This window comes from Pelodiscus sinensis, chromosome 8, assembly GCF_052426305.1.
Source record: "Pelodiscus sinensis isolate ZL-2025 chromosome 8, ASM5242630v1, whole genome shotgun sequence".
NCBI classification, from domain to species: Eukaryota; Metazoa; Chordata; order Testudines; family Trionychidae; genus Pelodiscus; species Pelodiscus sinensis.
Window position 1 is genome coordinate 64751758 of NC_143059.1, and position 12743 is coordinate 64764500.

At 41.9% G+C, this 12743-nt stretch overlaps 1 protein-coding gene across 7 annotated transcripts in view; it reads right to left on the minus strand.

Annotated features, from left to right (window-relative positions):
• VTI1A (vesicle transport through interaction with t-SNAREs 1A) overlaps positions 1 to 12743 on the minus strand; it is a 368659-nt gene that overhangs the window by 347133 nt on the left and 8783 nt on the right. For all 7 annotated transcript variants that reach the window (XM_075935464.2, XM_075935466.2, XM_089780209.1 and 4 more), the window contains exons 2-3: positions 11752 to 11810; positions 1944 to 2054 (exon numbers count right to left, since the gene is read on the minus strand). In XM_075935464.2, coding sequence (XP_075791579.1) covers positions 1944 to 2054; positions 11752 to 11810 — 170 coding nt within the window. The remainder of the gene's footprint in view (positions 1 to 1943; positions 2055 to 11751; positions 11811 to 12743) is intronic.

Consider the following 12743-nt stretch of genomic DNA (forward strand, 5'->3'; position numbering starts at 1 on the left):
ATTTTACTTCTGGAAGAGCAGCAAACCTCAAAAAATAGGAGTCTGTAAGGTGATCATGAACTGCCAACAGCATTCCCAATTAAAACTTCTTTCAGAAGACATGTACTTTCAACCACATTTTCCAAATGTCATCTAACACTCTTATTAGGCTGTGAACTACGCTTACAACCAACAGATCACAGCTCAGTCAAGGTGATTTTCATCAGAGCATTGAAAAGACATTTTCATTTCAATGCAATTTTTCAAATAATTTCCCCCAGTCACTATGCCCTTAGTGCAGATCAAAAAAGCTAAAAGAATTTATAGCCTATTTCCCCCTCTTGCCGCCTGGAATGCACAGCCTAACCACTTTCCAGAAACTTCACCTTTGGGTAAAGAGTAAACTTGAAATAATCTCACCTGCATAAGTGAAAATTTGTGCAAACTATCAGCTTCTAAAAAAAGAATTAGAATGCCACCTTGCTTACTAGAATGCTTGTGTCACCTTAGCCTCAGTGGCATGACAGTGAACTGAACAGTTCGGCTCTCAACATAATTTCTTCTAATCATGACTATTGCCGTTTTCATTATCTTTTGCAGCCTTTCCTTTTTTCTTCCATTTTTCCAGTAAATATCTTACTTGTTATTTTCCAGTCACTTCAAGCTGTTCTATTTTCTTTTCTCTCCCTGCGCTGTTTGCATTTCCTCATCCTCAACCCATGCTCTGCCATCATTTATTTTCTATTGCTCTATTACAGGCCCTGCTTTCATTCCTTCTCTTCCCCCAAGCAACCCAGTTTCATTATTTCATTGGATAGTCCTTTCTCACTGTGCCCTCATCTTTACCTAATTCCAAATTCTCCCTGTGAAGATGGTAAGGCCAATTTTCCTTCTGTTAGCTGTTAAGAGCATGACAAGGAAAAGGCAAAGGGCAAGCAGGGGGTTCTCAACACAGACAATGAAGTTCATTCTCCCCAACTCTAGATTGCATGCTGTTGGAGCTTGGTGCTCCAACCTTAGGATACTATGGAATTTTAAGCTGGGTGCCCTATAGTGTCACATTAAAAATGAGTAGTCCTGTGGCACCTCTGTGGCACCTCTGAGACTAACAAAAAAAAACATATTTACAGTATCATGATCTTTCTTGGACAAAATCCAGTTCAGAGGAGATGAACTTGAGTCTCACGTAATATTTATATCCAGAAAGAAATAGTAGATGGCTTTGAAGTGTTCAGCCAGCCCTTTCAGAAGCAATTTTGTGTGTACACATCTGTTCACTATTTCCAGCAAATAGGACCAATGGCTTGCAAGCTGTAACACAAGCAGCAGACAGGAGAACCTTGCTAGCTTGCATTTGGTACCTAAAACTCACAGAGGATAACAAATTTGCAAAATAGCTAATGACTAGCCAAACAAAGGAAAATAAATCATGAATAGGGAGTAATGCAGTGATTTCATTTAATCTGAAAAGTGTAGTTTATAAGGGATAATAAAGTACTTCATACTAGTCTCATAAGTTTAAAAATTAAGTGTAAAATTAAGTTACTTCTCCCAGTATAACAACGATGGTCTGTTACTCAATCCTTGCCAAGAACTCGGGTTAGAAGAACGTGGCTAGAGAGAGAAGCAATGTGTGTACATGCCTGTACGTATACACAAAAGTAGGAGCAAGGGGTCTGCACAGTTTAGCTAGGACTATACACTAGCAAGTAGCTAGTGAGGTTCCTCCCCATAGAAGAATTCTGCACAAATATTCTTGCATTTGTGGACAGGGAGATGAGAGTTCTTTCCATCCTTGCATGAATTAAGGATACTCTCTACCCCCTCCCCACCGCCACCCCCAAAGCTTGCCCACCTGGAGTGGGTCAGGGAAATGGAAGAATGTGATTACTTCATGCTGCACAGTAACACTAAGGTAAGTTTCTTCTTAAATGCCATCTTTTATCACATCTAAATAAACTCACAAAATCTGCTTCAAGTTTTCCCATTTCTTGTTTGTAGCTCCTCATTCTGCTGCTGTACATTCCTCGGCTTTGGGGTGGGATCTCTCGAACTTCAAGTTCCATCTGTTCAAGCTAGTAATTCAAAAACAGGAGAAAGAAACTTAAGTTCATTTTATGTCCATTTACATCCTTGTTTCTCTGACGAGAAGTTATTTAAGTTGCCCACAAACACCAATGACTACTTTTTGAGAATAGCCCAGATTTTATATTGCAGTATAAAAGCCAGTTATGACTAGACACTTTAGTACTGGGTTAAGAAAACAAAATGACATAACTAGTGACTGGATTGAGGCCTCCTGAATGCCATTATAATTGCCACTAGCTGATTGTGTGACAAGTTACTAATCATCTTTGCCCCTCTATTTTGGGTTCTGTACATGGGTATAATATAGCACCTACCCAACAAGAGATGCTGTACAGGTATTTTTTAGGACACTTTGGAGACTTTGATGAAACTGCACGTACAAATTAAAGTTCTTTATCATCAACCATTACTGATGGTTATGCTTGTGATGATTTATATACTTTGTAGTATTCCATGGCCAATCTTTTCTCAACTGGTTGACTAGAGGTAGGCATACAAAAAAAATCCTTGCACCTAAATGAGTTTGGGGTACAGAGCTTTGGGCGGTCAGGTTCAGTGGGAACCAAGGGTGCTAACCCTCAAAAATTCAAGCCAGTTCAGTAGACGAGTCTGGATTTAGAACATTTTATTCACATTTGAATATGAAATTTCAGTGACAACCTCTAGTTTTCAGTATGATCTTCTCGTTACTTTTTCCTCCCTCTTACTAAGTGGGCTAACACTCAAGGAAACTGCACAAAGAGTGAATCAGAAGTAATGAGAACCCAGAAATGGTGCAGCTGCTAGTTATTATCTCTAATTATGGGACCACACAGCCTTCTTTAGGAATGCTTTAGGAATGCCTCTTTAGGAATGCTATTTTGCCACAGTAAAGAATTCATTATCTGCTTTTTAAAATACTACTTTCAGTTCACCTTTAAGAAAGGCAAAAAACATCTTTCCATTATATTAATAGACAAACTGAGCAATATTTACTCATTTCGCACTGATCTCAGCCATAACAGTGTGGCATGGGAGAGAAATGTCTTTCATTTAGGCAGAATCTCAAGCTTCTATTTCAAGGATTTTACAAGGGATAGCTATAGAAAGCTAGTTTTACTTCTATATTATTCATTGTTTTAGACCCGACTTTCCAAAACTAAAAGTTTAGTAGTTTAATTTAAATGGCTTGTACACTACCAGTTTCAGTAGACAGTTCATGTCTGTAGATGTTCAGATAAAAAAGATCAAAGGGGAAAATACCTAAGAAATGCAACTAAAAAGAATCATTGTTCTTTTTAATAAAGAAGCAAACAAACAAAAAAAGTGACCACCAAGAAAATCTTGTTAAACAATAATGTGTTATTCACATGAAACCAAACTGCTTGGCCTCAGACCCTTTTGCTCAAGACCTATGTGCTACCAAGGAGAACTGACTATCACTGTCCTGGGACATTTAGGCCTCATCACAAAGTTAGTGGCTCAGTGTTTCATTTTTTATTTTTATTTTTTGACAGACCCTAGAAAAGGAAGAGGATTGACTAGATGGGCCTGACAGGGATTCCATCAAAACATTTATCAAAGCTGTGATGGAATACAGCTCCCCTTAAAAGTTACTCCTAGGATTTGGATTTCAGTAACTATTTCTCTCAATTTTAAATAGGGTTCCTGTAAGAAACTGATTCATCAGACTTTGAATCTGTTTGAAGAGGCTGTGAAGCATGCAAAGAGGAGTAACCCTGCAAATGGTCTTGCTCACTACAAACCATCTCACCCTCAGGTGAGGGTGACTGTGTATGTAAATTAGCTGTGCGATGGAATGACTATGAGGCGTGGAAAAAGATGTGCCATCTTGGCCTCCATGAGAAAACAAGGGTTGAGAGATCACACCCAATCACCAGCATAAGGATGTCCAAGGATTCCTGGGACATCTTTAGGCATTCAAAACACACGTAGGTCCATAGGACTCCTGAAAATTCAGGGTACCAAAGGTTCGGGTGCCCTTAAGGGGAGGCAGCACACACAAGGCGGCACGAAAACATGCAACACAGAAAGCCTTGAGCTCAAGCCGTAGAGCTGGTCTGGGACTGGACCTCCCCCTGCCTCATGCAAAGATGGGCACAGAGCAGCATGGGCGCCCAACCTGCGATCCCTTCTACTTCTCCCCTCTCTGTGTTCTTGCATTGGGCTTCTTTCCCCTCCTCTCTCGCGCGAAGGGGACTCAGCTGGCTCCTTGCTGTTAAGCACCTGAAGCTCCTTTATAAATCCCATTGCCTCTCTCCCTGCCCCCTCCCTCTCCTCCTGTTGACTCTGCTCTCCCAGCTCCAGACTCGAACTGTGTGTCTTGGCAAAGGAGGATCCCCGTTTTCTAAGCAGTGCTGTGTCCACCCCCACCTTGCCTGCTCCTTTATGGCAGGGCAGGAGCAAGACTGGTGTCAATGGAGGGAGCTGGCTGGGCAGATAAGAAACCTTCCCATGCAAAACTTTCAAGATAAAATCTGTGTGTATTTTTCTCTCCTTGTCTCGGACTGAGTGTTTGGCTCCCAGCTAGATCCGATGCAGGGTTTGAAAACACCATCCCTCTCCTTCTACCATATGATGATCTCACAGGCTTTGTCTACACTGAGTTTTTGCAGCAGAAAATATGCTGAGGGACTCAATAGCATAAGTTGCAAGATATCATTAGCATATTTTCTGACATTTCTTTTTGCGCCTGTCCCGGAGAGGCATAAGATATCACAACTTTTCAGCCACAAAAAACTCATGATGTAGACATTAGCTGCAGTTCCTTAAATGTGGTTTGGGATGGGCAGCAAACGCGTGTGGCATTTGCATGTTGGATAGGTGCATGCTCCCTTGGAGGCAAGGCAGAGGGGGCTGTTTGTGGCACCTCTCGGAGCTGGGGCTTTGATTTTATGCAAATGGTTTTTGCATAATGAATATGCAAATGGTTTTTGCATAGTGAATATGCAAGTATTCAAATCAAAGTTACCAGTCCACCAAAAGTTTGCAAATGGATTTGCCAGTCCACGGTATTAAAAAAGGTTGGGAACCACTGCTTTATGAGACCAAAGGAAACTTGGGCACAATCATGAAAAGTCAACATGTGAGTAACTAAATCATGCCAGGCCACACGGTGGTAGAGGAAGAGGTTCAACCTGTACTTTGGCCTTCGCTGAAACACAACTTTATTAAACATGAGATCTGTTTACTATCCAATCAGGTTATATCTACAGAAATAAGGTGCATACATAAATGAAGTACTAACATGCATTCTATCTCTTGTGCTTCGCAAAGAGAACCTCTTCATTCTCACATATCACAGAAATGTAGGTCTAGAAGGAAACTTCTAAGTCATCAAATCTGATCTGAGGCATATCAAATAACCTAGACCATCCCCTGGTAGGGGTTTGTCCCATCTTTTCCTGAAAATCTCCAATTATGGCGATCCCACAGCCTCCCTTGGAAGCCTATTCCAGAGGCTAGGAGCTTTTCCTAATATGTATCCTTGTGGTTTTCAATCTGTGGCCTATGATCTCCTGGAGCTTGACAGACTATGTCTAAAATTTCTAAAAGGATCCACAACTCCATTCAAAGCTTATAAATTGGTCCACAAACATGAAAGGTTGAAAAGCACTCATCTAATTTAAATATCCCTTGCTCCAGATTAAGTTCATTACTTCTGTGTCTCCTGAAAGTAGGACAAAACAACTGATAATCCCTGAACCCATTCAAAGATTTATAAGGTTTCTCTTCAAACTTCTCCAGAGCAAACATGCCCAATTTAACCTTTTGTCATGATAAAAGTTTTCAAAAAGCTGACATATTTCTGTTGTTCTCTTCTGGACTCTTCCTAACTTGCCCACATCTTACCTGTCATGTGGTACCAAAACTGGACTACCTTGATATTTGGAAAGCATAAACACCATCAAATAGCATTCAGGTGCTACAGATAGGTACAGTAGTTAAAATTACAATATTTTACTTCAGCTATCAATAATTTTAGATCACATACTTGTTAAAGGAGTGTAAGAGGCTGAAAAACTATATAGCCTAAATCAACTAAATTCCAGCATTGGCATTGTGCTCTGGCACAGTTAGAAAGCCAACAACATGTGTTAACACAATTAACTCTTAGGCTTCCAATAACTTCAGGTATTGCCAACAAATTCTGTTACCAAGAACAAACCAAAATAAAGTGAATTAAACCAGAAAAATTTTGCCCAATGACAATGTTTTCACTAGAAAATACAACTTAGCAAATCTGTATACCAAGAGTACACGTGGTAGCAATTTATGTCAGTGGTTTGTTTTGCTTTTCTATTGTAGCCTTTAGTTTAAAGAGGAAACTTTTCAAATCAGTTGTTACTAGCAATTTTTGTTCACAATGACTGTTAAAAGAAAAATGTGGCATTAATCATTGACATGTTAGGTAATTGCTTTAAGCAATAATAATGCAATAATTGCATTAAGTACCTGTCTGGTAGTATTAGCAATGAGATCTAAAAACAAAAAGCATGAAAGCAAGATGAAGCACATTAATTAAATGAAGATCATTAGGATGAGAACGTTAAAGGAGGATTTTCTTTTTAAATCGGGGGGAGGGAGAAGATCTCTCAAATTTGTATTTATTATAACACAAGGAGAATAAAAAAAAGCTATTAAGTCAATTTCTGCTCATTTTTCAACAAGCAATGGCAGAGAATTACTTGGCCCAGAAAACCAAATACGAAAAATTTGTAACTGCCTTGTACCAATACTGTGAGAGAGAGAGAAGGGAAGACAGAAGGTCTGTTACGTATTTGCATTGCTCCAATTATCATAATATCAAACCTAAATATCATTTAATTTAGCTTTGGAACATGAGGCAAGGAAATAAAATCCCTATTTTTGAACAAGGAGAGAGACTGATTTTTAGTAACTTTCTCAGGACCACAGAGAAAATCTATGGCCGAGTCATGTACTGACCCCAAATCTCCAAACTCCCTGCCCATGGTTCTAGCTACAGGTAGGATCTGACTGTGGAACAAAGGCTCCTGCTAGATAAATGACCACTACATATTTGCTTGTACCTCCATGCTCAAGCATAAAAAAAGCATTTCCACAATATCATTAAACTATATAGGATATAGAACAAAAAGTCTCATCACTGGAGCACTTGGGCTGTGTCTACACTGGGCCACTTATTCCGGAAAATCAGCCGCTTTTCCGGAATAAGCTGCGAGCTGTCTACACTGGCCCTTGAATTTCCGGAAAAGCAACGACGCTCTACTGTACAAAAATCAGCTGCTATTCCGGAAAAACTATTCTGCTCCCACTCGGGCATAAGTCCTTATTCCGGAACACTGTTCCGGAAAAGGGCCAGTGTAGACAGCCCAGTAGTCTTTTCCGGAAAAAAGCCCCGATCGTGAAAATGGCGATCAGGGCTCTTTTCCGGAAAAGTACATCTACATTGGCCACAGACGCTTTTCCGGAAAAAGGGCTTTTCTGGAAAAGCAGCCTGCCAATGTAGATGCTCCTTTTCCGGAAAAACTGAAAACGGAATAGTATTCCGTTTTAAGCATTTCCAGAAATTCATGCCAGTGTAGACACAGCCATACAGTTTAGACAGAACTCAGTATTAGTGCTCATAAGAAGCACTAACTGGGGAACTGGAATAATCACTTCATAGAATCATAGAATACCAGGACTGGAAGGGAACTTGAGAGGTCATCGAGTCCAGTCCCCTGCCCTCATGGCAGGACCAAGTACTGACCAAGACCATCCCTGATAGACATTTATCTAACCTACTCTTAAATATCTCCAGAGATGGGGATTCCACAACCTCCCTGGGCAATTTATTCCAGTGTTTGACCACCATGACAGTAAGGTTCCTAATGTCCAACCTAAACCTCCCTTGCTGCAGTTTAAGCCCATTGCTTCTTGTTCTCTCCTCAGAGCCAAGATGAACAAATTTTCTCCCCCTCCTTATGACACCCTTTTAGGTACCTGAAAACTGCTATCATGTCCCCCCTCAATCTCTCTTTTCTAAACTAAACAAACCCAGTTCTTTCAGTCTTCCTTCATAAGTCATGTTCTCTAGACCTTTCATCATTCTTGTTGCTCTTCTCTGGACCCTCTCCAATTTCTCCACGTCTTTCTTGAAATGCGGTGCCCAGAACTTGAAACAATACTCCAACTGAGGTCTAACCAGAGCAGAGTAGAGCGGAAGAATGACTTCTTATGTCTTGCTCACAACATACCTGTTAAGGTATCCCAGAATCATGTTTGCTTTTTTGCAAGAGCATCACACTGTTGACTCATTCAGCTTGCGGTCCACTATAACCCCTAGATCTCTTTCTGTCGTACTCCTTCCTAGACCGTCGCTTCATATTCTGTATGTGTGAAACTGATTGTTCCTTCCTAAGTGGAGCACTTTGCATTTCTCCTTATTAAACTTCATCCTGTTTACCTCAGACCATTTCTCCAGTTTGTCCAGATCATTTTGAATTCTAACCCTATGCTTCAAAGCAGTTGCAACCCCTCCAAGCTTGGTATAATCTGCAAACTTAATAAGCGTACTTTCTATGCCAATATCTAAATCGTTGATGAAGATATTAAACAGAGCCAGTCCCAAAATAGACCCCTGCGAAACCCCTCTGGGTATACCTTTCCAGCAAGATTGTGAACCATTAATAACTACTCTCTTAGTACGGTTATCCAGCCAGTTATGCACCCACCTAAGTTGTATTTGCCTAGTTTATTGATAAAAATATCATGCGAGACAGTAACAAATGCCTTACTAAAGTCTAGGTATACCACATCCACCTCTTCTCCCTTATCCACAAGACTCGTTAACCTATCAAAGAAAGCTACCAGATTGGTTTGACATGATTTGTTCTTTACAAGTCCATCCTAGCTGTTCCCTATCACCTTACCACCTTCCAAGTGTTTGCAGATGATTTCCTGAATTACTTGCTCCATTATCTTTCCTGGCACAGAAGTTAAACTGGTCTGTAGTTTCCTGGGTTGTTCTTATTTCCCTTTTTATAGATGGGCACTATATTTGCCCTTTTCCAGTCTTCTGGAATCTCTCCTGTCCCCCATGATTTTCCAAAGATGATAGCTAGAGGCTATTCTCCTCTATCAGCTCCTTGAGTATTCTAGGATGCATTTCAAAAGGCCCTGGTGACTTGCAGACATCTAACTTTTCTAAGTGATTTTTAACTTGTCCTTTTTTTATTCTATCTTCTAAACCTACTCCCTTTCCACTAGCATTCACTATGTTAGGCATTCCTTCATCAGACTTCTTGGGGAAAACCGAAACAAATAAGTCATTAAGCATCTCTGCCATTTTCAAGTTTCCTGTTACTGTTTCTCCCTCCTCACTGAGCAGTGGGCTTACCCTGTCCTTGGTCTTCCTCTTGCTTCTAATGTATTTATAAAAACATCTTCTTGTTTCCCTTTATTCCTGTAGCTAGTTTTTTTACCCCTTTAAGCCTAACCAAGAGACTCTCAACACTTCCGTCTCTGATGTCCATCTCCACCTCAGTCCAAGTGTGTACATATAAGGCAACACCACCTCCCTTTTTTCCCTGTCTATCCTTCCTGAGCAAGCTATACCCTTCCATCCCAACAATGTGTATTATCCCACCAAGTTTCTGTGATGCCAAAAAAAAGATTAGGAATGAATCACTAAGTTCATCTTCAGAGCCTAATGCTCAAACTATATTTTGGAAACCTGCAGATCAAACTCAATCCAGTTGTAACAGGGAGACCAAACCCCCCACAAGTGAACTAAAAAAAACAACCTCAATTGGAGTTGAATAGCAGCCAAATCTCATTATCGTCTCAGCCACAACTTCAACTACAACCCAGACATTTAGGCAAAGAGGAACCATAACACTTGTATCTTGCCATACTTGCCAAAAGAAAAATGTATTTCTCTTTCGATGAAGAAGCGCCTTACTGAGTAATTACTAGAATTCAACCAAGAGGCTTATAAAAACTGGGGAAGATTAGCAATGGGGAAAATAGTCCAAACAATTAGGTGCTTCCCTGACTTTTCCTGGCTTGAGAATTCATGAGAATAAGGGTAAATTTCAGCCATCAGAAGCAAGTACGGGCCCTCCAGTAAAGTTAGTGGAAATCACATGTACACAGTCAAAAGCAGAACTCAGCCCTTAACCTATAGGCAAGGAATATGCAGTAAGACTTGTATACATTTTCAGTTGAAATGCTCCAAACCTCTTCCACAAGGTGCAACATATTAAGAGGAAAAAGGTCATACTTTGATGAAACACTAAGATTACATTCCCCTCATTTTGATATCAACTTAAACATTAGAAAAAGCATGTATATTCTTACATAGTCTTGCATCCGTGGATGTCATCACAAGCAGAATTTCTCTCTTTTTCCCTCTTTATTCCCCCTCCCCTTTACATAACTTGCTGCAGGAATACAAACAATAAATAACTGCTCCGAAATTCTGGGCACACACAAGCCACGCATTTGGATATTTACCACCTGAAATCCATTGTTTAATTTTCTAACATTGGTATTTTCCTTTTTATGATAAAAATAGTGCAGAATTTGTAAGAAATATGACTGTCGAGAACGGGAATACTTTGAAACCCCACAACGGTTTATTGGAAGATGGTGTCTCTGCAGAACACTTTGAATCAAGTATATGTAGTATCTAGGCAATTTCTTCTATGATCCACATGCAGTATCATCATCAAGTCACAATAAGATCTCGGGCACCTCACTTAACAGCTCTGTGCCTCAGTTAATCTCTTGTGTAATAAATGGGTAATCTACTTCACAGGAGTATTAGGCAGTTCATATTAATTAGAATTCCCATAGCATTTTAAGATCTTCCAATGGTGCCAGCATCCATCGTCTGGCAGGGCCACGGATGTTGCTGCACCAAAGGTGGGAGCAACACAGGGGCTGGGGAGCCCCAACTGGGCCAGGTGGCATCTTTGAAGCTCCCACCCCATCTGGAGAACCCCTGGCAGCAGTGGGGCTATCTGCGGCTGGATGGACCCAACCAGGAATCCTGGCAAACCCCTGGTGGCAGCAGGGCCGGAGTGACCAGGCACTCTGCTGGGGAACCCTCGAGCTGAAATGGGGCCAGCAGAGATGGGCAGCTGGAATCCCGAGTGGCAGTGAAGCCGGCCCAAGCAGCAGAGCATCTGGGCGCCCTGGCTGGGGAATACCTGGCAGCAGAAGGGCAAGGGGTGCCGAACGGCCCCAGCTGGGAACCCCTGGTAACACCCTGCAGCAGTGGGGCCGGCAGCGGCCAAGTGGTCCTGGCTGGGGCAGTGAGTGGGCAGCAGTGTGGGGAGCAATACCAGGAAAGCGTTATGGGGGCCAGCAGCCGGGCAAAGGTCCGAAAGAGAGGAGCACGGGAGCCGGGCAACCAACAGGGGAAGCTCTGACCTCTAATGGTCCGGCAAACTCCCTGGTCTGAGACTGCTCAGGTCCAAAAGGAACCAAACCAGGGAGGTCCAACCTGCCCAGATACCCCTCCCCCCCCCAAAAAAACCCCCACCACCACACACACCCCCAACAAAAAACTTCACACCCTCTAACATTTGATACAATTCCTGCTTGTATTATAGATAGAACATTTCTAAACATCTGTTGAACATTACATTAATGGTATTGTATTTATTTGTTCCATCGGAACTTTCATATAACATAGTAAATTCTGTGACATACCAGCTCTCTTGCTTCTTCTAGCTGCTTCTCCACATTAGCAACCATCTGCTTCTTCTCATCTAAAATAGAATTATGAAGAGAGAAATAGAAGTTTACTCTTTCCAATGTATAAACAAAAACACACATATTATTTGTGCCAGTCCTGAGTATCTGACACAAAGGATTATTTCTGGTGTAAACTTAATGTAATTGTGACATACCATAATGCAACCCAGTCCAGTGTCACTCTTGCCCTGCAATTTTGATGCCGCTGATAGTAGCTCCCACCAGGACCACTCTCAAACAGCCTTGCAGCATGCAAGTCACACCCTGAGGGTGAGAGAGTGGCTGCAGCTTGCCAGCCACACTTGCGTTACACTCTGGCCTTCATTAGCCTTGGTTATACACACTCCCAGTCTAGTTTTATCCCAGAAATGTTTGTCACGTACTGTCCAACATTCTCCTGGGCAGTACAAAAATATTAAGTCCACGTAACGGGGCTAGTCCCTAAAGTCACAAGGGCTATAGAGAAATCATCCAGGCAGCTAAAGTGGGTAGGAAGAAACCAGCCAATCAAGAGCCAAATGGGACTACAAAAGAAGCTGCAGGACTAGAGGCAGCTCAAGTTACAGCCCAGTCCTGGAAGGGAGAAGGTCAGAGGTGGCTGGCTGGCAGAAGCAGGGACAGCTCCCACTGGAGAGCTCCTGAAAGACTGATGGACTTGAAGGTAGCCCTGAGCTAAGGGCCGAGGAGTTGTCTCCAGGAGGGGAAGCCCTTGAGGCACCACTCTCGTTCAGAGTGGGACAACAAACTGAAGGAACGGCATCAAACAGAGAGACTCTACAGAGGACACTGGGATGAGTCCCTGTTAGAGGAGTAACCCAGAAGGGGTTTGTTATCACACAAAGAGTTAGCCAGAGGGCTGAACAGCAGCAAGGCTTTTAAGATGGAGGGAGTGCAAGAACCTGCACTCGGCAAAACAGGAGCGCTTGTGCGAGGTGAGTGCCAACCCT